The 26,810-nt window shown below is 40.6% G+C and overlaps 1 protein-coding gene across 1 annotated transcript; it reads right to left on the bottom strand.

Annotated features, from left to right (window-relative positions):
• Positions 1-930: 930 nt before the first annotated feature.
• LOC124144417 (splicing factor 3B subunit 4-like) lies at positions 931-18,238 on the bottom strand. The gene is made up of 10 exons (XM_046513789.2): positions 18,180-18,238; positions 17,604-17,687; positions 15,690-15,835; positions 12,728-12,856; positions 11,221-11,401; positions 10,094-10,273; positions 8,186-8,305; positions 5,388-5,477; positions 2,506-2,646; positions 931-1,206 (listed from the first exon to the last, which is right to left on the bottom strand). Exons 1-10 carry the CDS (start codon positions 18,211-18,213, stop codon positions 1,076-1,078), a joined length of 1,236 nt encoding a protein of 411 aa, XP_046369745.1. The 5' UTR covers positions 18,214-18,238; the 3' UTR covers positions 931-1,075.
• Positions 18,239-26,810: the final 8,572 nt, after the last annotated feature.

Below are 26,810 nucleotides of genomic sequence, written 5' to 3'. Positions count from 1 at the left end.
ATAAAGTTAAAATTATCAACAAGGTTTGGCCTCTGAGGTTTGAAGAGTAGTCTCCCTTTGACCCTTAACGTCTTAGGTTGTAGGTGTTGTTAAGTTTTGAGTTTTAAGTTTTGACATGACATGTGCGACAAAGATACCAAATAGTGTAAACTTTTCAACGCCTCGCCCAATATGTTTCTGCTAGCCTAATATGACACTGTATACGGCAACTAAAGACACCATAACTCATAATATATCCCTATCAGAAGTGGAGTAGTATGAACTGTGACCTGCAGGACTATTGGTTGCATGACGTCAGATATGAGGCTCCAGGTATATGTTGATGTATGTCTTTCACTGTGAGGATTTTGAAGAAATCCAACGGGTAGAACCTGTAAGTGTCTCATATACCTGGACAATTCTCAAATGAGCTTTTGTTCTGCCTTTCTTAGCTGACCAACAGACCCAAGTTTGCCTCCTGTCAACCTCAAGATTGACACAAGTCATCCTCCTGTCAACCTTCAGTTGGACACAAGTCAGCCTCCTGTCAACCTCAAGATTGACACAAGTCATCCTCCTGTAAACCTTAAGATTGACACAAGTCAGCCTCCTGTCAACTTCAAGATTGACACAAGTCATCCTCCTGTCAACCTCAAGATTGACACAAGTCAGCCTCCTGTAAACCTCCTGTTGGACACAAGTCAGCCTCCTGTCAACCTCCTGTTGGACACTGTCATCCTCCTGTAAACCTCAAGATTGACACAAGTCAGCCTCCTGTTTCCTACCAGTTGTTTCAGCATCTGTGACCCCAGTCAGACGCCATCAGAAGTTAAATCAGCGGGCTCCTCCGCCCACTGCAGGACATCTTCCAACACATCAGTTCCACTCCCCCATTCAGCCCTGCCCCATCAATTTGTGCCTTAAAAAACTACTGCTCCCATCTTAAGCCATCCAAGTTGATCCCATCCACAGTCCATCCCTTCCTTCGAGGCACGGATCCCTGTATATACACACGGCACCGAAACACAACGTATTGGCGGCTGATGGGTCCTTATGTACACAAAGTGTTCCCACATTCTGCTGGGCGTCTTTACAATCAGAACCTGGGGGGTGGTGGTGGCGGTGGACCCCTCCAGTCTGGGGGTGGGGGCCTCATGCCCCTGGGTGGGGGAGGTCCTCTCATTCCTCGGGGCGGTGGTCCTCGCATTCCTGGGTGTGGTGGTCGGCCTTTAAGGGTGACAATAACATCATATTAAAGCATAGATATTGCACAGAAAGTTATACTTTCTCAGGTATTTTTTCAACTTTTAAAATACTCAGATGTGTCATGTCAAATTTTACATATCTACTCCAGCATGTGTAGAGTTTGAAGTTATATTTCGTATGTTAACGGCACACACAGCAGTATTCCAGCTATGTGCAAACAGTTGCCAGGCACACAATCAACGAAGTCACCCCTTAGAGTGAGTGAGTTAGTTGGGTTTAACGCCGCTTTTAACAGTATTCCAGTTATATCACGGCGTGTCAGCTTAATGTGGGAGGAAAGCCTGAAGTGATGCAGGTCTCAAACGTTTATCACTTCGGTGAAACCCACTAGCACGGGTATGGTGCTGACAAAGCTAGAAACATAATTGGGGCGAACCGGGATTCGAACCCACAATCATAGATTTCTGGCGTGCCCAAGGGACGCAACTCTGCACAGCGAATCGCGGCGCCTTAGACAACTGGGCCACCAATGCCCCCATCACCCCTTAGAACCAACATAAGCTGCAAGGGACTATTCTAACCCGGAATCCCTTCATGGCTATAGCATATAAATAATATATACTACCCGTATGATGTTCAGTACCAGTCAGTCATCCAGGATTCCAAACTAAGTGCCCTTGGCAAGAAATTTGGCGAAAATCTTTATTTTGTTCAAAATTGGAATTTTTATTATAGATATAGCCAATCTCACCGGAGTGTCTTTTGATATCAATTAATCAACGAAGACACTAGGGTGAGATTTTATTTATCCTTTTGCAGTTTGTAGACAGTAAAAAGCAGTGTCTTCACTGTAAAAAGTACTGCTAACACCTTCAGTAGCAGAGCCATTAGTGATGTCATTTGAGTGTGACATCATGGTAACCAATGACATCACAATGGTCAGCAAAGCATTGTGATGCAATTTCATTGCAGTGATATCTACTATGTAGATATCGCTTGATGTCACCCAGGCTATATCTCTTGTGGGAACTAGTTTTGGATGAAAAGTTATTTTCCTAAATTCAGGTGTATATTAACATTGACTTTTAACATTGCATTCAATGCAAAAATGTTGAACTATTAAATCCTCTTGCTCAATATTGGTCCTGTTATCAGAGAAATATGAGACTCCTCTACAAAGCCATCACATTAGTTATAACTATAACGGCATAATTTGGAAAATGTTTAATTCCAATTTTGGCATTTTTGCGAACATTTGCTCCAGACATGGGGCCGAATAATGTCCTCTGAGCCGGTCTAGAGAAATCCCTGAATACTCACCAAATCCTCCTGGTCCTCTGGGTCCCGGGGGAGGTCCCCTCCAGCCTGGGGGTGGTGGTCGCATCCCAGGGGGTGGGGGAGGACCATAGTTCTGGTTGCCTCCTGGGGGTGGAGGGGGCATGCCTGGCGGGGCAGGGGGACCTGCAACAGAAGTGAGTGAGTGAGTTTTGTTAGTTTGTTGTTTAAAGCTGCACTCAGCAATATAACAGCTACATGACGGCGGTCTGTAAATAATCGAGTCAGGACCAGACAATCCAGTGATTGACATTATGAGCATCGATCCAAGCTGTCAGGATACGATGACATGTATCAACCAAGTCAGCAAGCCCGACCACCCGATCCCGTTAGTTGCCTCTTACGACAAGCATAGCCACCTTTTACAGCAAGCATGAGTGAGTGAGTGAGTGAGTGAGTGAGGGAGTGAGTGAGTGAGTGAGCGAGTGAGTGTTGTTGTAAACACTATCAGAATTCAATCATTTCTGCTTGTGAGTGTACTGGACAGACACCCTGAGCAAGCATGAGTGAGTGAGTATGGTTTGACACCGCTGTTAACAATATTCCAACAATATCACAGCGGGGGACACCAGAAATGGGCTTCACACATTGTACCCATATGGGAAATCGAACCCACAGTGCTCCTTAACTATAACAGGTGACAAGGGCTTCACATATTGCACCCACAGTGTTCCTTAACTATAGCAGGTGACAAGGGCTTCACATATTGCACCCACAGTGTTCCTTAACTATAGCAGGTGACAAGGGCTTCACATATTGCACCCACAGTGTTCCTTAACTATAGCAGGTGACAAGGGCTTCACATATTGAACCCATAGTGTTCCTTAACTATAGCAGGTGACAAGGGCTTCACATATTGCACCCACAGTGTTCCTTAACTATAGCAGGTGACAAGGGCTTCACATATTGAACCCATAGTGTTCCTTAACTATAGCAGGTGACAAGGGCTTCACATATTGCACCCACAGTGTTCCTTAACTATAGCAGGTGACAAGGGCTTCACATATTGAACCCATAGTGTTCCTTAACTATAACAGGTGACAAGGGCTTCACATATTGCACCCACACCTGACCCAATAAGCCGGTTGAATGGGTCCCAATCAACATTAACAAATGGGTCCCAGTCGACATTAACAAACGGGTGCCAGTCGACATTAACATACGGGTCCCAGTCGACATTAACAAACGGGTGCCAGTCAACATTAACAAACGGGTGCCAGTCGACATTAACAAACGGGTGGCAGTCGACATTAACAAATGGGTGGCAGTCGACATTAACAAACGGGTGGCAGTCGACATTAACAAACGGGTGGCAGTCGACATTAACAAATGGGTGGCAGTCGACATTAACAAACGGGTGGCAGTCGACATTAACAAACAGGTGCCAGTCGTCATTAACAAACGGGTGGCAGTCGACATTAACAAAAGGGTGGCAGTCGACATTAACAAACGGGTCCCAGTCGACATTAACAAACGGGTGCCAGTCGACATTAACAAACGGGTGCCAGTCGACATTAACAAACGGGTGCCAGTCGACATTAACAAACGGGTGGCAGTCAACATTAACAAATGGGTCCCAGTCAACATTAACAAACGGCTGGCAGTCAACATTAACAAATGGGTGCCAGTCAACATTAACAAACGGGTGGCAGTCAACATTAACAAATGGGTGCCAGTCAACATTAACAAACGGGTGGCAGTAAACATTAACAAATGGGTGCCAGTCAACATTAACAAATGGGTGGCAGTCAACATTAACAAATGGGTCCCAGTCAACATTAACAAACGGGTGGCAGTCGACATTAACAAACGGGTGGCAGTCGACATTAACAAACGGGTGCCAGTCGACATTAAAGGGGCACTGATCTAACGGACTGGTTGTTGCCTTTGTTATTGTTTTTCCCCCGTGAGTACCCGGATGATACGCAACGCAACTGAGCGTGACCAGAGACTGGGGTACCGTCTGCAAGGACAGCTAAATAAACTTGGAGGCTGGAGGCAATATTTGTTTTACGCATTTTTGAACACTGATTGGTTAACTGTGATCTATAAAGATTTCGACAAAGGGCGCATGTTAATTCATTTCTTCAGCCTAAACAAACAGACAAAAAGAACAAGGGAGCTCATCGGATGTCGTCATTTGGAAATACCCCAGATGGTTATAGTTTAATACTAAAAACAGTATCCATGCAGTGAAAGCATTATCGGATTTTCGGCTTGCGTCGATAATACGATTACTACTCCCTTGTTGTCATCCACATTTTCTCGTATAACCCTACACTTGTGTATTTGTCGTCATTCACTTGATGCTCAGTTAATGAATTTATTACAGGTACAATTAGTGGTAGCACCACTTAGATTACCTGACAAAGGTTCCCATTTGGCATTTATTGTGTCTGGGGTAATTATTCAATCTAAATCCAGGTTTGAAGTGAGGTGAAATGTGTGTTATGTAATATGCACGTGGCAGCCCAGCAAGAGATGAATGATCAGTTGATTTACTTTTTTTGTAAACAAAACGGGTGCCAGTCAACATTAACAAACGGGTGCCAGTCAACATTAACAAACGGGTGCCAGTCAACATTAACAAACGGGTGCCAGTCAACATTAACAAATGGGTGCCAGTCAACATTAACAAATGGGCGGCAGTCGACATTAACAAACAGGTGCCAGTCGACATTAACAAACGGGTGGCAGTCGACATTAACAAACGGGTGGCAGTCGACATTAACAAATGGGTGGCAGTCGACATTAACAAACGGGTGGCAGTCGACATTAACAAACGGGTCCCAGTCGACATTAACAAACGGGTGCCAGTCGACATTAACAAACGGGTGCCAGTCGACATTAACAACAGACAGTTGTACCTTGCTGGTTGTTCTGCTGATATTGGTTCTGTCCTCCCATTGGCGGCATCATGTTCATCGGCGGCGGGGGGAACGGCGGCATGGACTGACCTGGAAACAAACAACCATTGCTGATGACACACGAACAATTTCTAAATTTAAAGTTCACATGATGTACAGCTTTTCCATAGCTTCTTTCCACAGCTTCTACGCAAGCTCCGACGTTCATACAGTTTGGTTCTCTCTCTATGAAGGGTCATACTCCACCAGAGAGGCACTGAATTTATATCCTCCTTAAACTTTAACATTAACATTATTCCAGCATTATAACGGGGCGGAAAAACAGAATGGCTGTCAACTGTGATGTTTTATACGCATGTAAGAAATTAAACCCAAGTGTTCAGCAATCTCATTAAAATCAGACCTTAGTTCTTGCTACCGCTAAACAAAGATCTGAGGACATCCCATTACGGGTCACGTCAGACCGACCTTGCGCAAACTTTGACCGACCAGTAGAATGACCAATCAGAAGGCAGCTTTCTCGTGCTTTACGGCACTAATTTCAAATTGCCGACTACGCTTCGGAACATATTTTGACAAATTCCCGATTACAAATTTGAAACCTAAACATAATAACATTCTGGAATGGCTGATAGATGGTCTAGATTGTATGGATACAGTCGTTAAACCTGTAACTATAGTTCGGAATACCCCGTGTTAAAGTTTTCGAGGTTGTATGATTAGAAATCACATTCTGACTGTCACTTTCATGATCTGGTAAGCGACGCTCTCATGGGTCGGATGAAAGGTCGTTCTGACGTGACCCCTAATGGGATGTCTTCAGATCTTTGTTTAGCGAGAACTAAGGTCTGATTTGAATGAGATTGGGTGTTTAGCAAATGCGTAGTCCACAACATGAGCATGAACATCTTTAGACTAAGCATGAAAACAACACAGCGTTTATATGTTTACTCTGTTGACTGGCATTAAGGAAGTTCAAAGTCAATAAAATAATTGAACCAACAACAGTTCACTGATTGGTATGCGGAGAAGCTTGACACGAGTGGGTAGAACTTTTGACCATAGCAGTAATAACTCACCAAATGCCCATTATGTAATTCCTATCCTTTGAATAACATTGTTATACACTTGTTGTATAGTTGTAGTAACTGCTCAATAAACCGTGTTTGTGTTTATATTCAAGTTGGTTTTTCCGCTATCCAAAGTGTGCAGTGAGGCCGTCTCATTGTTGATAGTCATTTGGAGACATAAATGCAAACTTAATTTATGCGAGCAAAGACCACTCGCATTTTCGCATTTAATTCACACCCGTGTTAACTTCAAGATTTACAGTAATTAGGTTCACTGAGAAGGACAAGGAAAATATTTCATCGTGATAAATTTGGCCTGGGAAAATGACTGTGCTTACACCAGAAATAGTTACATTTTTCATTATTGTACATCTACGCCCAACTTGCCATCATAATACACTAATTCACACATCATCCAAGCTTCAATAGTTCAGACATTTCACTGCTAACTAAATAGTCTGTCATGATCACGCAGACACTAACCAAACAATAGTGCCATTCATCCATCAGTGAAAAAGTCTATTCAAGGGAGAAAACTCTTGCTACCTTGATGATAAAGAGGTACAAAATAATATTGCAGTAAACATTTATCGTAATATTTGCTTCCTGTACAGTCATTTCACAACAGGACATTGTCATTTAACTTTGGATAGGATATTCTTCTATCATAATTAAATTTGAGAAATATTTTTAGGACAACTGAATGCTATGTCATAGACAATGAACCGGTCTACAACTCTGCTGTCAATTCATATGTTGTTTCATTGTAAAGATGTGTGGTGAAATGGGGTTTAACGTCGCATCCAAGATTATTGCACTTACATAGCGACATGCATGTACTTGTGTGTGTGTTTGCGTGGCTGCTTGTACTAGTCCGGACTGAAAAAGAAAATACTGCATCCCCGGGGACGCACAATAACATTAATTGTACCTAGAGCTCATCCAGAGCAGTTATGGGTGTCTGTTATTTCACCCATCAATCATGACCACTGTCCACATGATCATTGATTAATTCCAGGCTCCAAAGTAATTATCTAAACGTACAGTACACTACACTATTACATTACTTTACAGGACCCTCATATTGCATGCAAGGATCCTTAAAATTAAGGCCCGCTCTAATAAGCGCCCATGGCGATATTTGCTAATATAGTGGCAAGAGAACAATCCCAATTAGCACCCCTTCTGATTGTTCAATGTACACAAGACTTATTTCTTCATGTTTAATATGTGTTTTATGTGCATCCTTAATTATGGGAAATCTATTCTGGAAAAATTATATTTGTCGTATATAAACATTTCAGGCTGTCAGCATAAACCACGAAATTTAAGATCTTTCAACTCTGTTGTTTTTCACCAAAATAATATTCTAATAAGAGCCCCATATTTCTAATTTTGAGAGCGCCCTGGGCGCTTCTTATGTCGACTACGGTATGTGGTGTCCCCTGTGTCCCCTTGTAACTCAAGGTACAAATAAGTGAGTGAGTATTGTTTTACGCCGCTTTTAGCAATATTCCAGCAAAGTCACGGCGGGGGACACCAGAAAGGGGCTTCACACATTGTACCCATGTCGGGAATCGAACCCGGGTCTTCTGCGTGACGAGCGAACACTTTAACCACTAGGCTACCCGACTGCCCCTCCAAGGTATATATTAAAGTTTAGCATTGGTGACTTCCATGCTTTATTTCGACCACTGTTTACCTGTAATTGTTTCTCACTGGACTTACCATGAGGTGGCATTCCGGGTGGAGGGAAGGGGGGCATCCCTCCAGGGGGCACCGGGGGAGGGTGCATGGACTGCTGGGGTGGGGGAACTGGAGGGGGTGGGAGTGGAGCTGACGACGACACTGAAACAAACAGGACAGGTTAACATGGTCAACACAAAGACTTCCCCATACATGTACCTGTGGAGTGAGTGAGTGAGTTGGGTTTAACGCCGCTTTTAACAGTATTCCAGTCATATGACAGCGTGTCAGCTTAATGTGGAAGAAAACCCCGAAGGGATGCAGGTCTCAGACGTTTACCACTTCGGTGAAACCCACGAGCACAGGTATGGTGCTGACAACCATTGAAACATAATCCGGGCGAAACGGGATTCGAACCCACAATCATTGGTTTCTGGCGTGCCTAAGGGACGCAACTCTGCACAGCGAATCGCGGCGCCTTAGACGACTGGGCCACCCGTGCCCCCGTACCTGTGGAAGCATGGATTTCTGTAAACAAGATATGTTCTGTTTATGTACTACTACATACAAATGGGGAAAACTAGTCCTGTATCATACCATTATCCAGAGGCAAGGGAGTTGCCTGACTATAAAAGTCCAGTTTCCAACCTTGCCGAACCTGGCTGGATTTTTGTGGCTCAGTCGTAACGCCACCAGTAGCTATTACAAGTAATGTCCCTTCTAGGTCCCTATTATTGACCAATCAAATTCCATCTCTCATATAACTTGCATTTGCTCAAACAAAATGGCAATGCCAAGTTAAAATGATCTGATGGATAATCGAGATCTGTATTGTCATAAAATGGGTATTACCTTACAAAGTACATCAAATCAATTATGCACATTGACTAAAAACATGAAAAGACTTCAAAAATATGTCGACACCCAGTTGATGTACATATGTTTTGCAAATCCTGCAGTCGACTGAAATACGGAAGTCGCGAGGTTGTTTATGAACCAGACGTCAATTTCATAACGTGATTTTGATTGGATTATGCATAGGCTCATTAGTCCATCAAAAACATAATTCGAGCCCAGTTCCGATTTTTATTGTCAGTTAATTGTCTTGATTAGGGAAGATGGTATCATATTAGTTTGCTTAATGCCTCATTCAACATTATTCAACTTGTACATAATCAAGTCTGGATCAGACAATCCAGTGATTGCTATTATTATGAGCAAGGATCTACGTCATGGGAATACGATGACCAATTAACCAAGAGCCTGAGTCTGACCACCTGATCCACTAAGTCGTCTCTTAGCATAGGACCAATACTTACACAGAATCACTTTGTGGAGGAGGAGATTGATGCATCTAAATTCAACATCAACATTTCATATCAAATGATAACAGAGCTCCTTGTTGTCTTGATCAGACAATCCAGTGATTGACATCACAAGCATCGATCTACCCGTTTGGGATACGATGACATGCATCAACCAAGTCAGCAAGCCTCACCACCCAATCACGTTAGTTGCCTCTTACGACAAGCATGGCCACCTTTTACGGCAAGCATGGGTTGCTGAAGACCTATTCTACCCGGGATCTACACAGGTCTCATGTCCTAAGTGAGTGAGTGAGTGAATGGGGTTAAATTCAGCCACCACTATTCAAGAAATATACCACCCAACTTTTGATAGCGATAATCAGATATGTCCTATTTAAATTTAGTAAAATCTAAATATTTTTTACATTTTTGCATCACTCCTTTATGCATTCACTGCTTACCTTATGACAACAAAAAGACAGCACTCAGCGATGGTCTTGGGTGAAGAAAAAGTTGTTTTCGTTTGCAAATCCTACTTTTTTGCATATTATGAAAATCAGTTCTGTGTATGATGGACAGACTATCCCTATCAAAAGTGAATTGTATATGTTCGTCCCAGCAGTGTGTTGATGCACAGTCTCACCTTGCATACCCATGCCGCCGGGCTGGGGGGTGAGGCTGGAAGGGGGTGGGGGAGGGGGGATGAGGGGGTTTGTAGCTGAGGAGGGTGCAGGAGGTTGTGAGGGTGGTGGCGGGGCGTCGGCAAACAGCTGATGGGGTCGATCTGTCAGTGACAGGGGGTTCTGTGCCGCCAGCAGTCGTTCTGGAACATAGAAGTGGTTCAGTTAGATCTCATCTGTCGTGTTGAATCAAGGTTTTGTTTTAATGGGACCTTAAGTTTCTTTTGAACACCATTTATCCAGACCGGCTCAGAAGCCAACATTTGGCCTCAAGTCCGCAGCAAATGATCGTAAAAACTCCAAATTCGAATTAAACATTTCCCAATTCCTCAGAACTTACGGAAATAAGAACATTAGTAATCAAATTTTGAACAATATCAAGATTTTGTTCTATTTTGCTTGCCAGGACACTTAGTTTGGAATCCTTGATAATGTCCTGATATCACAATGTGAGGCTTAATGTTTAAGATCCAGAAGTGATGCAGCTCTAAGACATTTACCACTTTGGTGAAACCCAGGAGCATTGGTTGGTACTGACAAACAAGGTGAATCTGGGATTTGAACCAACAATCATAGGTTTCTGACACACCAAAGGGAGGCAACTCTAACATACTCTATGTAATAACCAGTGGAAACCAATGCATCTTTCTCTTTTATTCATAAGCAAACAAAGAGAGTGAGTGAGTATGATTTTACGCCGCTTTTAGCAATATTCCAGCAATGTCATGGCCGGGGACACCAGAAATGAGCTTCACACATTGTACCCACATCGGGAATTGAACCTGGGTCTACCCGACCGCCCCAAAGCAAACAAAGAATGGGCACAATTCTTTTAATATTTTCAACAAGAAATTCTTAAATCATGCTTTTTTATATTAAAAGCTTGCTAGTTTTGGTGTCCTTAACACCATATTAACAGTTTTTGCAAAAGTAAAAAAAGAAATTAAAAAAACACAGTAAATAACTCAACATGCACAAGAAAAGAAACCATTACAAATGCCCCCCTCATAGCACATTAATTTGACCCAGTTGTTAGCTGGAGCGACCATTAGGATCATCTCTACTGCATTATCTCCCCTTGACTGCTCACCTGCTGCTGACCCATGGCGTTCTCCTTTGGATTCTTTCTTAAATGCATATGATATTGTGATGGGTCTGTTGCAGAGGTACTGCCCATTCATAGCTTCTATTGCTGCATCGGAGGCCTCAAAACTTGCAAAGTTAATGAAAGCGTAGCCCTTTGAGTTGCCAGTGTCCGGGTCTCTCATTATCTGAAGAAAATATATTGGTCAGAATTTTTTAATTTAAAATACATGTGAGTGAGTGAGTGAGTTGGATTTAACGCCGCTTTTAACAGTATTACAGTTATATCACTGCGTGTCAGCTTAATGTGGGAGGAAAGCCCGAAATGATGCAGGTCTCAGACGTTTACCACTTCGGTGAAACCCACGAGCACAGGTATGGTGCTGACAAACCTAGAAACATAATCGGGGCGAACCGGGATTCTAACCCACAATCATAGGTTTCTGGCATGCCCAAGGGACGCAACTCTGCACAGCGAATCGCGGCGCCCTAGACGACTGAGCCACCCGTGCCCCCAAAATACATGTGAAAGTTATGAGGGGAATTAAAGAGTTTTCAGCCTAGCATATACAGACTTGAAATATTGTTGTGAAATCTGTTTCACCGTTAATAGTTGTTACCCATGGTAAAGGATCAATGTGTGTTATCCCACGCTGAATTCCTTCATCCAACGCTTATTTGTGGCAGATAATCGGGCTGCCTTCCCAGCATGCAACAGTTCATTTATATTTTGTTTTTGTATGTTGTTTAAAGCTGCACTCAGCAATATTCCAGCTATATGATGGCGGTCTGTAAATAATCGAGTCTGAACCAGACAATCCAGTGATTGACATCATGAGCATCGATACACGCAATTGGGATCAATGACATGTATCAACCAAGTCAGTGAGTCTGACCACCCAATCCCGTTCGTCGCCTCTTAAGACAAGCAGAGTCGCTTTTTACCGCAAGCGTGAGTAGCTGAAGACCTCTTCAGCATCCCATGCTTGCTGTAAAACTAATCTATGGTGATTGACTCTCTAGGGATAAAATTTTGGTGACAGCTCTATTCTCAGTTTTGTCCATTTCAATACAAAGGAGTAGAGCACTGACACCAATTATCAAGATCATCAGCAAATCACTGGATTGATGGATGCCAAATTGTGAAAGATGACTCAACAAACACAAGTGACGACTAATATAGGTCACAGGTAAGGATAAGAAAAGACAACCTAGACATGCAAGGATCAAAGTTTTCGGATATCTCCTCATAAAACTAAACATGCTAAATGACAATTGAAAGTTAGTTTGTGTAGGAGATTAAAAACTATTTTATGAATAAAAACGACCTCAGAGAAATGAGAAAATTGGATGTTTTAAGTTCATACATACAAATTACAACACACTTAAACATTAATTGCTGTTGTCATGATAATAACAATTGTAAGACAGCTTTGCGATAAATCGCAAAGAACAAGGAAGAACGAAGCGTGGTTTATTTCATGATAAAACATTGTTCTAGGATAATGGCATACCTTGGGCGTCTGCAGGATGACACCAAATGCACTGAATGTGTCGTACAACAGTTTTTCATCCACCTCAGGGTCAAGGTTGCCGATGAATATATTAGCACCAACATCGAGGTTCTTCTGGTGAGCTGAGGCCTGTCAAAGAAACAAAGCGTTGTACAATACTGGTCACGACGGCATAAATACCAGTAGTGTTGTACAATACTGGTCATGACAGCTTAAATACCAGTAGTGTTGTACAATACTGGTCATGACAGCTTAAATACCAGTAGCGTTGTACAATACTGGTCATGACAGCTTAAATACCAGTAGTGTTGTACAATACTGGTCATGACGGCTTAAATACCAGTAGTGTTGTACAATACTGGTCATGATGGCTTAAATACCAGTAGTGTTGTACAATACTGGTCATGACAGCTTAAATACCAGTAGCGTTGTACAATACTGGTCATGACAGATTAAATACCAGTAGCGTTGTACAATACTGGTCATGACAGCTTAAATACCAGTAGCGTTGTACAGTACTGGTCATGACAGCTTAAATACCAGTAGCGTTGTACAATACTGGTCATGACAGCTTAAATACCAGTAGCGTTGTACAAAACTGGTCATGACGGCTTAAATACCAGTAGTGTTGTACAATACTGGTCATGACAGCTTAAATACCAGTAGTGTTGTACAATACTGGTCATGACAGCTTAAATACCAGCAGCGTTGTACAAAACTGGTCATGACAGCTTAAATACCAATTGTGTTGTACAATACTGGTCATGACAGCTTAAATACCAGTAGCGTTGTACAAAACTGGTCATGACAGCTTAAATACCAGTAGTGTTGTACAATACTGGTCATGACAGCTTAAATACCAGCAGTGTTGTACAATACTGGTCATGACAGCTTAAATACCAGTAGTGTTGTACAATACTGGTCATGACAGCTTAAATACCAGTAGCGTTGTACAATACTGGTCATGACAGCTTAAATACCAGTAGCGTTGTACAATACTGGTCATGACAGCTTAAATACCAGTAGTGTTGTACAATACTGGTCATGACAGCTTAAATACCAGTAGCATTGTACAATACTGGTCATGACAGCTTAAATACCAGTAGCATTGTACAATACTGGTCATGACAGCTTAAATACCAGTAGCATTGTACAATACTGGTCATGACAGCTTAAATACCAGTAGGGTTCTTGGCAGTGTCTCTAAACATGCAATAACACAACTATACCTTAGTCAGCAATAACACTACTTGATCTTAGTCAGCAATAACACAACTACATCTAAGCAATAAACACAACTATATCTTAGTAAGCAATATCACAAGTACATCTTAGACATCAATAACACAACTAGATCCTAGTTAGCAATAACAACTGGGTCATAGTTAGCAATAATACAACTAGATCTCAGCAATAATGCAACCATACCTTAGTCAGCAATAACACAACTACCTCTTAGTCAGAAATAACACCACCAGATCTCAGCAATAACATAACTACATCTTAGTCAGCAATATTACAACTTGATCTCAGTCAGCAAGAACACAACAACTACATTTTAGTCAGCAATAATCATGATAATACAACTAGATCTTAGAAATATCACGACTGGATCTTAGCAATAACTAGATTTTAGTCAGCAATGTTGTAATCGTTTGGTTTACTCATCATGCTCATAGTTTATAAAAATTTGTTTGTCACTGTCAGTGGTAATTTTTAGATTTGTTTTGTTTAAAGGTTTTGTTTTACATGAATTGCTGATCAGGTGAAATAAAGAAACACTGAATATAACAACCTTTCTAAAGACAAGTAAAAGAGTTACCTCCCTTCCAATACTCATTCACTTATTTCCTTGCCATGTTCACTGAAATGACTTGGAAGGGAAGAATACAAAGACTGTTCTTGAATATTTAATCTTATTCACATGTATACGGTGGTCCATAAGGGACATGGAGTCTGTTTTTCAATATTTTGATGTTTAACTTACTTTTATCGTAACCTTTTGCAAATTAACACAATTTGCCATACAAATATGTGATAAATCATGTATAAACACATCCAGTGTAAAGAATGTGTAAATACCGCGGTGGGAATATTATCACCGCGGTGTAAATAGTTTCGACCGCGGTGGAAATAGTTTTCTGTATTTTCATTTTAGTTTTTGACATTTTTGTTTTGTGTTTTTGACATTTTCATTTTAGTTTTTGACATTTCCGTTTCGTTTTTCAGCGATTATATATTTTCTTTACACATGATTTATCACTTATTTGTAAGACAAATCGTGTTAATTTGCAAAAGGCTACAATAAAAGTAAGTGAAATATCAAAATATGGAAAAACAGACTCCATGTCCCTCATGGGCCACCGTACATGTATGAAATTTCAAATTACTGAATCTGTGAACACAGCGATATAAAATAAAACACCTCATTTATATTCCTGAGTGCAGTCAAGTCCCTTTAATCCGACACGGTTGGTTGCATATGATTATGTCTGATTAACGAGGATGTCGGGTAAACGAAATTAAGTAGTATCAACATTTCGGACAACTACACGATAGATAACGATACAAACACGTCATAAAAAAATAAAAATGAAATATTCATATTGTTATGTTACATTGTTAGCAGAATGTTTTCTAATCATGCAACCTCTAAAGCTCGACACAAAACAACTGTTACGGGATGTATAGCTGTATGACACGGGCTGTGTACTCGCAGGCAGATGACCATGGAGTACGCTGATCACTGTGTCGGATTAACGAGACTGATTTCGGCAATTCGTTGCAAATTTGGTGTGTTAGAGTCGGAGTGCGAGACTGGCGGATTAACATGTCTAAATAGCACTGATTTAATCGGTTCCCATCATTAGTGTCGGATAAAGCCGATCGTCGGATTAACGAGACTTGACTGTACATGGACACAGTGGAACTGGACAACAAGTAACTGGACAATATAACTGACCTTGTTTACTCGGATGGGTTTACCATACAATTTGATCATGTTCATGATCTTAATGGCATAGTCCGCATCTTCCTCCCCTAGGAACTCCACGAAGCCATAACCTTGGTGAGCTTGTGTCACACGGTCCTTGGGCATGTGGACATTAACTGCAAACAAGAAATAAGTTACAAGTAACTCAGTTACCCTGGTCCTAACAATCGGCTGACAGAGCGAGCAGCTATTCATTGGTGTACAACGCTAACTACAGTTTTCAGTATGTCATGTGTTACCGGTTACAACAAGCAGGGTTACTTTGTAGTGCTGGGACCTACTCCGCCCTGAAACTATGAGGGGGTACACAGAATTGCACTTGACCACACTTCTTTGCTTTCCAATTAGTGAAACGTGGAGGATTGAACTCAATTGCCAGCCTGAAACTAAGCTAGGCTAATGATGTAATCTAATTAGCCAACACCCATCAAGAGCTCTATCACAAATAAATAGTTCTTGATTGTTTAACTTTATGTGCACATGGTGCAGTAGTCTATCACTCCCAACAATTCGAAACTTGATTAAAAATATTAGGTTGGTTGTATTGTTGTTTAACGCTGCACTCAGCAATATTCCAGCTATATGACGGCGGTCTGTAAATAGTGAGTGAGTGAGTACGGTTTTACGCCGCTTTTAGCAATATTCCAGCAGTATCACAGCGGGGGACACCAGAAATGGGCTTCACACATTGTACCCATGTCGGGAATCGAACCCGGGCGGTCTGTAAATAAACGAGTCTGGACAAGACAATTCAGTCATTAATATCATGAGCATTGATCCACGCACTTGGGATCGATGACATGCATCAACCAAGTCAGCGAGTCTGAACACCCGATCCCGTTCGTCGCCTTTGACGAAAAGCAAAGTCGCCTTTTACAGCAAGCATGGGTTGCTGAAGATCTATTCTACCCTAGATCTTCAGGGATAATTTTTTTTTTTTTAAATAAGGATTTTCCTCATATTACATTGGAGAAAACATTACAATCATAAATGGGTGCTTCATAAGAAAGGGGATCCAAGGGCTTAGGACAGTGTTGGGGGCAACCTACCTTCCCACACTAACACAACTAACTCGAACGATTGACAAGGCATGTGATATCTGTGAAGTGAGAGCCACAGCAACATAGAAAAAACAGCGCAATAAATTTTTGCCCGTTAAACTGTAATGCTATAAAAAAACGAGTGCAGGCTAAAACGACACCTCAGCAAAACGGCACCTATTTCTCTGGCGTAAACGACACCGCATTTGGCGAAAATGGCTACTATGTATCGGGCGAAAACGGCACCTCTATTTTTAATAACGATAACAACGATTTTTGTAGTAATGTATGGTTTATTTACATGGTATTTCCTGTTTGTTGCCATTGTGAATAGTTGTGTGATCTGACAGCACTATGTTAGGCCTCTTAAAAACAGTTTCAGCTTAAATTGAGTAAAGGTACTTAAAACTTCAAAGCGTATAGTGTTTTCACAATAAGTTAACTGCGTAAATTGGAGTAGGAGGCTAATTTCTTACTTGTTTTATTTCACAATTTCACAATTATTTGTGTTTGTAAGAGACGATGTGAGTTTAATTTCGATTACTTTTCTTCAAAGCATGTTATGTTTTCACAATAACATGATAAGTTGAGCATGTTGAGTTGCGTGTAAGGTAAGTTGGATTATAGTAGAGGCTAATTTCAAATGTAAACTTGTTTTAAAGTCTCACAATTATTGGCGTTTGCAAGTTACAATGTAAGTTTAATATCATTTATTTTACCAAGGTAAAAAAAAATAAGGTACCATTTTCGCTTGAGTCGAGGTGCCGTTTTTGCCCGCTGACGTTTTGCTGAGGTGCCGTTTTCGCTATAACCCTAAGATAACAATCAACAAAATGCTACCCACCAACTGGACCCGCTTGTAGAAACAGCTCCCATAGGATGGCTTCTGTAACCTTCTCATCCAAACTTCCCACATACACTGTGGCATCTGCAATACCAAGTTCAAATATGATATCAATCAAATATGCATTCTCAACAATTTGAAGATTACAATACCTACAGGATTCCTTATCATTGTCACTATACATGTATGGATATACCTTTGTATCACAAGTTGGATTTAAAATTACTTCAGAATTAGGAATATTTCCTTGTTTACTTATTTAATATTCATGTTGTTTTGGAATGTATTGTAATCTCATGCATCATTTACTTGTTGTTGTTTTTTATTTTACAAATGACGTCGCGAGATTTGTCAGTTGTGTTGATACTTTCATGCTGTTTGCAATATATTCTTTGTAATCATTTACAAAGAGCTTCGAATATTCTTGCCGGTAAAACTTAGACAAAAATTACTTCCATGTTCAATAGAAGAACGCATCATTAGCCACATGATGAGACAATAAGCAAGAATACAATATGGAAGTTCCATCTATGTACGCGTTGAAAGAATATAAATCAGCGAAACGTTTGTACAAACCTTGATTTCTTTCTGCTATTGGTGCCGACGACATTTTGACGCCATGCGTATAACCGGAAATCGGCTCAAGGAAGCAGTATCACAAGCGAGTCTGTATTCGCGAGTTATCTCCCATGTGGTTTTTAACCTTTTCAGTTTCTCCCGTCTGCCTAAACACTATTTATTTACACAACAACCAACAATTGTCGATGAAATAAAAGATAAACACTTTTTGCATTCAAATTATTCTATTTGAATAGATTTATATAAGAAATAACATATTGAAACAGACTGCTTTTAATGAAATGTTTTCAAGGGACATAAAGTGACATTCGTCGAGTCCGGTTGAAAATAAAATAAATTTAATCTAAGTCTTCAGTGGCATGAAGTTATCAATATATTACACTACAACAGACAGTTATCATGACTGTGTAGGTCCTCCAGGGCTGAATAGCCCTCCAGTACACCATGTTTGTCAGATGACTAAAACGGGTGGGTAGATACTAATGGTCATCGTACCCCGACGGGTAAGGGCTTTGCTCATCCTATCGTCCACGGTATACCCGGCCCAGACTCCATTATTTACAAGTTGCCGTAGTATAGCGGAATATTTCTGACAAAAAACAAGCATCATCGCCTTAAAAATATCATGTCATATTTAGGTATGCCCAACTTTAATTTCCAAAATTGTGAACCAGTTACTTATTTTCACGGGGCGGTCGGGTAGCTTTGTGGTTAAAGTGTTCGCTCGTCACGCCGAAGACCCGGGTTCGATTCCCGACATGGGTACAATGTGTGAAGCTCATTTCTGGTGTCCCCCGCCGCGATATTGCTGGAATAGTGCTAAAAGCGGCGTAACACCATACTCACTCACTCACATATTTTCACATTTCTTTATATGACAGTATATCAACGAAGTAGAACCTTGACAACTGAAATGTTCATCTCAGCGCTGCATTTGAAGTTTAAAGATCAGATAATAAAAGAAGACTGCACGCTTCGTGGTTTTGAGCCCATTTTCAGTCTAGACCTACAGACGTTGTAATTTGTGCTATGTGTAAAACCAAAGACGTACATATATAGATATAGATTGTATATACGTCTTTGGTAAAACTAATACACGTTCACATGCACCTCTATACATATGGATGTATATCTGCATACGTGTAGCCTAGTGGTTAAAGCGTTCGCTCGTCACGCCGAAGACCCGGGTTCGATTCCCGACATGGGTACAATGTGTGAAGCCCATTTCTGGTGTCCCCCGCCGTCATATTGCTGGAATATTGCTAAAAGCGGCGTAAAACCATAGTCACTCAATCACTTGCATACGTGTAAATATAGACACGTTTAATCATGTCAGCGTTAGAAATTGGCACTAGTCCTAAAGTCCTTGCAAAACTGCCCAGATGTTAAGGTATCATAAGGACCAGTAGAAATTTGCCATCTTTAAGGGATTTGCCATATGTTTAGTGGACTAAAAATGTTAGTTTCTTCCTCTCCATGTGTGTCTGAAGCAAGTGCAAATGTAGCATTGCATAAGTGCAAATTTGTACTGTATATATATGTTGTTGTGTGATCGTTTATGCCAACGCCAGAGGATGATCTAATATATCTGTTCAAGTCTTTGAACGGCATTTAGAAGTGATACACATAAGGAAGAGAATTTATGGATACCAATTTCTTTAATATGAGGAACACAGCGTTTCTGTGTATATGCTTTCTCTTTCATCAGGTGAATGTGATATATTCCCCCGATGAAGGAGTAAGTATATACTCCGTTGCGTCTGTTGTTTAACGCTGCACTCCGCAATATTCCAGCTATATGATGGCGATCTGTAAATAATCGAGTCTGGACCAGACAATCCAGCGACTGACATCATGAGCATCGACCCACGCAATTGGAATACAATGACATGCATCAACCAATTCAGCGAGTCTGACCACCCGATCCCGTTAGTCGTCCCTTACGACAAGCATAGTCGCCTTTTACGACAAGCATGGGTTGCTGAAGACCTATTCTATCCCGGATCTTCCCGGATCCTACTAACGTGAAAGTGCATAAAGTCACACAGAGCAAAATATTTAACTTGACATTCACGATTGACATAACGAGGCCACTTCAAGGCCTACTTCGTTTAAAGACTGGTCATTAAGAGTTAATGTGAATCTTGTCAGACATCCGTTTCAGCTATATTTATCACGGTGGCCTGTAACAAAACAGTCTGGTCCAGAAAACCAGCCGTTGGCACGAGCAAAATGGCCGACACGATAAACGTGACGGCAGAGATTTGTGGTGTTGCCGGTGTCAGTCGTCATTGATAAGTTGGCTGATCATTGAAAGGTAATTATAAAGATGCGTCGAATAGATTCTGAGGTAAATTCATAGATTGCTGTAGACCGTAGAAGGTTTGAACGTGCATTTCTTCGTTTGGTAGGGTCGGCGGGTATTCGTGCAAGGGCATTCAGTCAGACGTTTTGATTTTTCCTCGTGTATACTAAAACTGAATTCAAGATTAAAGGGTCTAAATGATCAGAAACAACGCTACTGTATGTATTTGTGCCAGGGAATTCCCAGGGTTTCCCCATGAATGTGGAAGTAGTCCGTCAGTGTTTACGTCATTTCAAGAATAGTCTCGCGGAAACACGCATGAACGTCATCATAATTATATCTTTCACGAAATTTCATACGCTTATTAACGTCATGTGACCGACCTCTCGTCCAATGGAAAGCCGTATTTCGAGTAAACCTCACATTAAAAAATATGCATGTTTGAATCAATAAATGAAACTTATTTTCTTTACCGATGACGTCATTCGGAGGCTGCACACCAAGGGTTCAGCTGCTATGGGCAACTTGGGTCAACCGAAGGCGTACATCAGTTAAAATGTGCTGACATTGGTCAGCTTAGGTCAACACGGATTCACCTGGGTCGTCCGAGTTTTAGCAATGGAACGCAGGCACTAAAACCCAAGTCGTCAGCTTGATCAGGTTGGAAGGCCTCGCCTTTAAGATAACATACATGTTCATCAATGTAATTGTTGGAACAAAAGTATGCCCACATAATTTTGATATATGGCAGACATATTTTGATTGTTTTTGTTTTTTTGTTTAACGCCGCACTCAGCAATGTTCCAGCTATATGGCGGCGGTCTGTAAAATAATCGAGTCTGGACCAGACAATCCAGTGATTGACATGTATCATGGCATGTATCAACCAAGTCAGCGAGCCTGACCACCCGATCCCGTTAGTCGCCTTTTACGACAAACAGAGTCGCCTTTTACGGCAAGTATGGGTTGCTGAAGACCTATTCTACCCCGGAAGGCAGACATATTTTGAATATTTTCTGTGAAGGTTCATATATATTCGACTTTATACAGTAATCGTCAGTACATTTCCTTTAATCACTGTTTGATTCTAAAGATATCCAATTCGACTAAAGGTCTGATTTCAGAGAGCGATGTTGTGCTGAGATGCGTGGGATTTCATCCAATAAAGCGACTCTCAAGAAACCTGGTTACCCAGATAATTAAATACTAAACAAGTGTAAATAAAATGATGAAACTATAATAACCCATGATTCGTTAACCCTCACCTGGTTCGGTGAAATGACAAATTTGTTTGTGCGATACCATACAATACAGTGGTTAATATCATGAGCATCGATCTACTCAACTGGGATACGATGACATGCATCAACCAAGTCAGCGAGCCTGACCACCCGATCCCGTTATTCGTCCCTTATGACAAGCTGCTGAAGACCTATTCTATCCCGGATCTTGATGGGTCGAAATGACAAATAACGGGACAGGGGTATGGTGTGGTTATTATGCTTCAGCTGCGAAAGCGTAGAGATGTACCGCTCAGCTACTGATGTATACAACGTCATTTGATAGAAATATACATATCCTGTATCATGTAGATGTCGGATACTAAAACGTTACCAGTTCGCAGCTAAGTATGACATCAATGTGTCGTTACCTGGGTACCGCTCACAAAGCGATCTTAGCGCTAAGACTGTCGTAGGTCTTTGTTAAAGTATGGGAGTTACGATCGTCTTAGCGCTAAGATGGCTTTGTGGAACAGGTCCCAGGCACAGTCTGCCTGACTTTTATTTCTCAGAAGATATCTCTGTTACGCATTAATCGTACGTACGCATCGCCAAGTCAAGCACCTGTAGCAGCGGGAGGGAGATGTTCTTTGTGTCACCCTCATGAGTTGTGCCACTTATATGTCAAACTTAACAAAAGGTCATTTACACATTCTCGGTCCACTCACACAAAGCAATCTTAGCACTTAAAGATTGTAACCTCACATACTTTAACCTAGATTGACGATAGTCGTATTTCTACTAAAATCGCTTTGTGTAAGTGGACCCTGGAAAATAATTAAGCATATTCCCATGTGACATGACAATTTCTAGAAATTGCATCTATCTATTTTCAGATGAAATACATTTGTTTATGTTTACAAAGGGGCCAACTTTACTGATAGAAACTCAAATCAAGCATGCATGTAATGGCATAATTTGTAACTGTTCCAGGACAATAGTTATGCATAGCCCTTTCGGATGTTTTCTCTGCTTTGAGACCATAAGGAGGCCACAAAAGTGTTCTTACACCAACTTGTCATCTGGTATCCATGGTATCAAAGACATTTACCAACATGTCAATGTCAAAGTTTGGAACATATGAAAATAAAGGAATGGCACTTAACATATCTACACTGTAGATATCCTGCAATGAAATTGCATCACACTGCTTTGCAGACCTTTGTGAAGTCATTGGTTACCATGACATCACAATCAAATGACATCACTAATGGCTCTGCTGCTGAAGCTATTAGCGGTACTTTTTACACTTAAGACACTGCTTAATACTGTCTACAAACTGAAAAAGTTGAAAAAATGATATTGGATGGTAAATAAAATCTCACCCTCATGTTTTTTCATATGAAATATATCAAATATATCAACACTCTTTAATAAAAGTGGAAAAGCAGTTTTTTCCACTTTTATCAACTCATGTTGATATATTTGATATCAAAAGCCACTCGGGTGAGATTCTATATTTCTTACCCAGGTCATAATATCCTAGTGGTGAGGATCCAGTCCCTCATGATGGCGTATCGTCAACCATTGTCCAGTTTGTGTGCATCCTATATGTAGTCACTATGTTCTTATCAATGAATCAGGCATGGATGAACTTAACAAACCTGTTCAGTATTGAGGATGCAAATTAACTTGACATGTCCTTACCTTCCTAATAAAAAAGTAAACGTGTACAATATGTAGGCTTATTTTTGTTTTGGTCACAAAAATTAATATCCATTAAGAGCATGTTTTCACACACTTCTGTCCTCTCTGTTTTCACCTGGTAACCATGGAAACAGGAATATGTTAACTTTTCAGGAAGAGTTACTCATATGCTAAAATGATTGGTAGGTTGGCTCATTTAAACGACCAAACCAATGTTATCTGCAGCAGCATCTTGACATCATGTTAGGTCACAGCGACCTAGACACCACTGTACAAAAGAAAGATAAACAAGTTTGTTCTGTTCTGAATATTTATTCAAGATGAAGAAAATACTGACAAAGTTGGTCACTCTCTGGCACTTCAGTTATATTGCAGGTGGTTTGTGGAATAAATAAGGAAATAAATAAACATGGAACACATTATCACATGAAATAAATGGAAAACCAGACATTCCTGGCACAAATAATCATCATAGTAACAGTTATCATCATGTGCATTCAATAGCTGGCCGAGGAATGTACCGTCCTCAATCTGGGATCCTAATCAAGGGGAGAGAACTCCCCTTTATGCTTACAAGGCTGTTTCTGTGACTGCAAGCCATGTCTCAAAACATAGGTGAGTTAGTTATTTAATCTACCTGTGGGAAAGGGCACCTGTCAGGACACTGTGAAAATCATCAAGGGAGAGAACTCCTTTATGCTTATTATGAATGCTGCTGCTTTAATGTAAGACCATATCTCAACAAACTGAGTATGTAATCTACCTGTGGGACAGGCACCTGTTGGGGGACCATGTCAAAAACAGTACAGCACATTTATGCATTTAAAAAAAATTGATTGAACAGTGTACACCAGATCTGCAAAAGATAATTTCTTTCTGCAATGAATCAATTCGCATGTAGACATGACAGTATTTATTGAGCTGCTAATGCAAGCAGGTTTGAACAAATACTTTGGACAGGACCCCTAAACATCTGGTAAATATCCATATGAAGGTGAAATCTAACACCAGTTATTCACAAAATGTCACAAGGCAAAACCAGCTTGAAGTCCCAATGGATGCCATGGCTCTATTATGTCACATCCACACAAGAAACAGGAGGAGTATAAGAAAGGATAGGATATATGGATGAACAACTTCTTTATTACAATTGCTCCTAATTTTAATACAGTGTGAGTGTGAGTGAGCATAGTTTTTACGCTGCTTTTAGCAATATTCCAGCAATATCACGGCAGGGAAACTAGAAATGGGCTTCACAGATTGTACCAATGTCATGAATCGAAACCGGGTCTTCGGCGTGACGAGCGAACGCTTTAACTACTAGGCTACCCGACCGCCCCAATTTTAATTATTATTATTTTTTTTTAAATACAGAAGTTGCTCATCCATATATGTTATCCTTACTTAGTACTCAAAATTCTATATGCCTCTCAAAGAAGGGAGTAGTGAATTTGTTACTGAGGCCAGACCAACTTAAGTCTCTTGCAGTAAGGACAAGTCTTCCCAGCTGTTACAGAAGAAGAAACCAAATGGACTCAAGAAAGAGTGGTATCAAATCGGAGAAAAAGATCTGATTTATCATCAGAGTGAGTGAGTGAGTGAGTGAGTGAGTTTGGTTTTACGCTGCTTTTAGCAATATTCCAGCAATATCACGGCGGGGGACACCAGAAATGGGCTTCACACATTGTACCAATGTCGGGAATCGAACCCGGGTTTTCGGCGTGACGAGCTAACGCTTAAACCATTAGGCTACCCGACCGCCCCATTTATCATCAGATTGTACACAAGAAATGGAAAAATAAATAAGATAAAAAATGGGTTGAAAGTGATAATTTCAAACCAAATGTTAGTAGATTGTTTTCACCATTAGACTCTTCAACTAATTTGAAGTCAAGAGTCATAGTAAATATTCAATCTCTTGAGAGTGAGGGAGTGAGTATGGTTTTACGCCACTTTTAGCAATATTCCAGCAATATCACAACAGGGGACACCAGAAATGGGCTTCACACATTTGTACCCATGTCGGGAATCGAACCCGGGTCTTCAGCGTGACGAGTGAACACTTCAAGAACTAGGCTACCCGACCGCCTCTCAATCTCTTGGGAGTCTTTGGGTAAATTAACCATATTTTCATGAGAAAACACACCACGTTTCCCAATAAATGGTCATTTTCAAAAAGATACTGTAACCAAGGTTACTCTATGGTGCGTTTCAGTTTTATCACCAGAAGAGTTAATTTTGTCTCCTCCATCTCCGCGGAACCGAAAAATTTCATGAAACAAGGAATAAACTTAGACTGCCTAACAGTGTGAAAACAAATGACAGGAATATTAAAATGTGAATAAATATTTTGATTAAAAGATTTTGCACATGGTTTGCTATGCTTTGTAAATGATGCTGTAATTAAATTAATAATACCAACAGATAAACAAGCCTGCCTGAATGACAAATGTATACTGGATATGACAAATATCACATCTGTATTGTACAAAAGCGTGATACATAATGTCATTGGGGTATGTATATTTTACAACCATATTGTATTTGACTAGTAGGTGTTGGTTTAGTAGACCTCATTGAACAAGAATGAGCAGAAATAAACAATGCTAATGGCACCAACATTTCAGCTTCCCAGTAATCAACATCCGAGACATTCCAACATTCATTCTGTGTGAGGATACAGCATTTATCATACAGGAGACATGAACAAACATGGGGATTATTTTGAAAACATATCGCAAGTGCTTCTCTGCACGTCTAGACATGAATGAGTGAGAAAGGGTCTACATTGCAATTTCAGCAATATTTTCAAGTGACAATTCATAGATGCTTACCACTTCGGTGATACCCATGAGGACAAAGGATCTTAACCAGAATTGTACAAATCTGACAATAAAACCCATGATCCTGGCATGGCAAAGGGACACAACTCTGCAAAGTGAGTCGCACCACTTTAGATCTCTAACTAGAGTTGGAATAGGCTCAAGATTATAGAGCCTAGCACTTCAAAAATGATAGATTTTCAGTGGAGTTATGCCCATGTGCACTTATTCCCACACTAGAAACTGAATATTGGACCATCTTCAAGAAAACTTATAGGTACAATCTAGTTTCATTTTCAAAAGGATTCACCTTGGAGTTTTTCCTGAACACAAAGGGACAGAAAAATAATTTCCCTCGACAGTAATAATCAGAAATACACATGAAACATTTCATTACCATATAACAGTAGCACATTCTTGCCCTTTTGGCCACTTCAAATTCATAGCTTAATGAAATTAAAATATACATCTCTGCTTAAATAGGAGAAATAAAGAAACAACAGATTGCATGGTATCTGCCCCAAACAAACCCAAACCCCAAAACTTAACTTAAACATTACAGATGTAGCTCACT

Source organism: Haliotis rufescens, unplaced genomic scaffold (assembly GCF_023055435.1).
Source record: "Haliotis rufescens isolate VD_foot unplaced genomic scaffold, xgHalRufe1.0.p SCAF_29, whole genome shotgun sequence".
NCBI classification, from domain to species: domain Eukaryota; kingdom Metazoa; phylum Mollusca; class Gastropoda; order Lepetellida; family Haliotidae; genus Haliotis; species Haliotis rufescens.
Note: the sequence above shows the minus strand (reverse complement) of the source record. Positions and strands in the feature narration are given on the sequence as shown.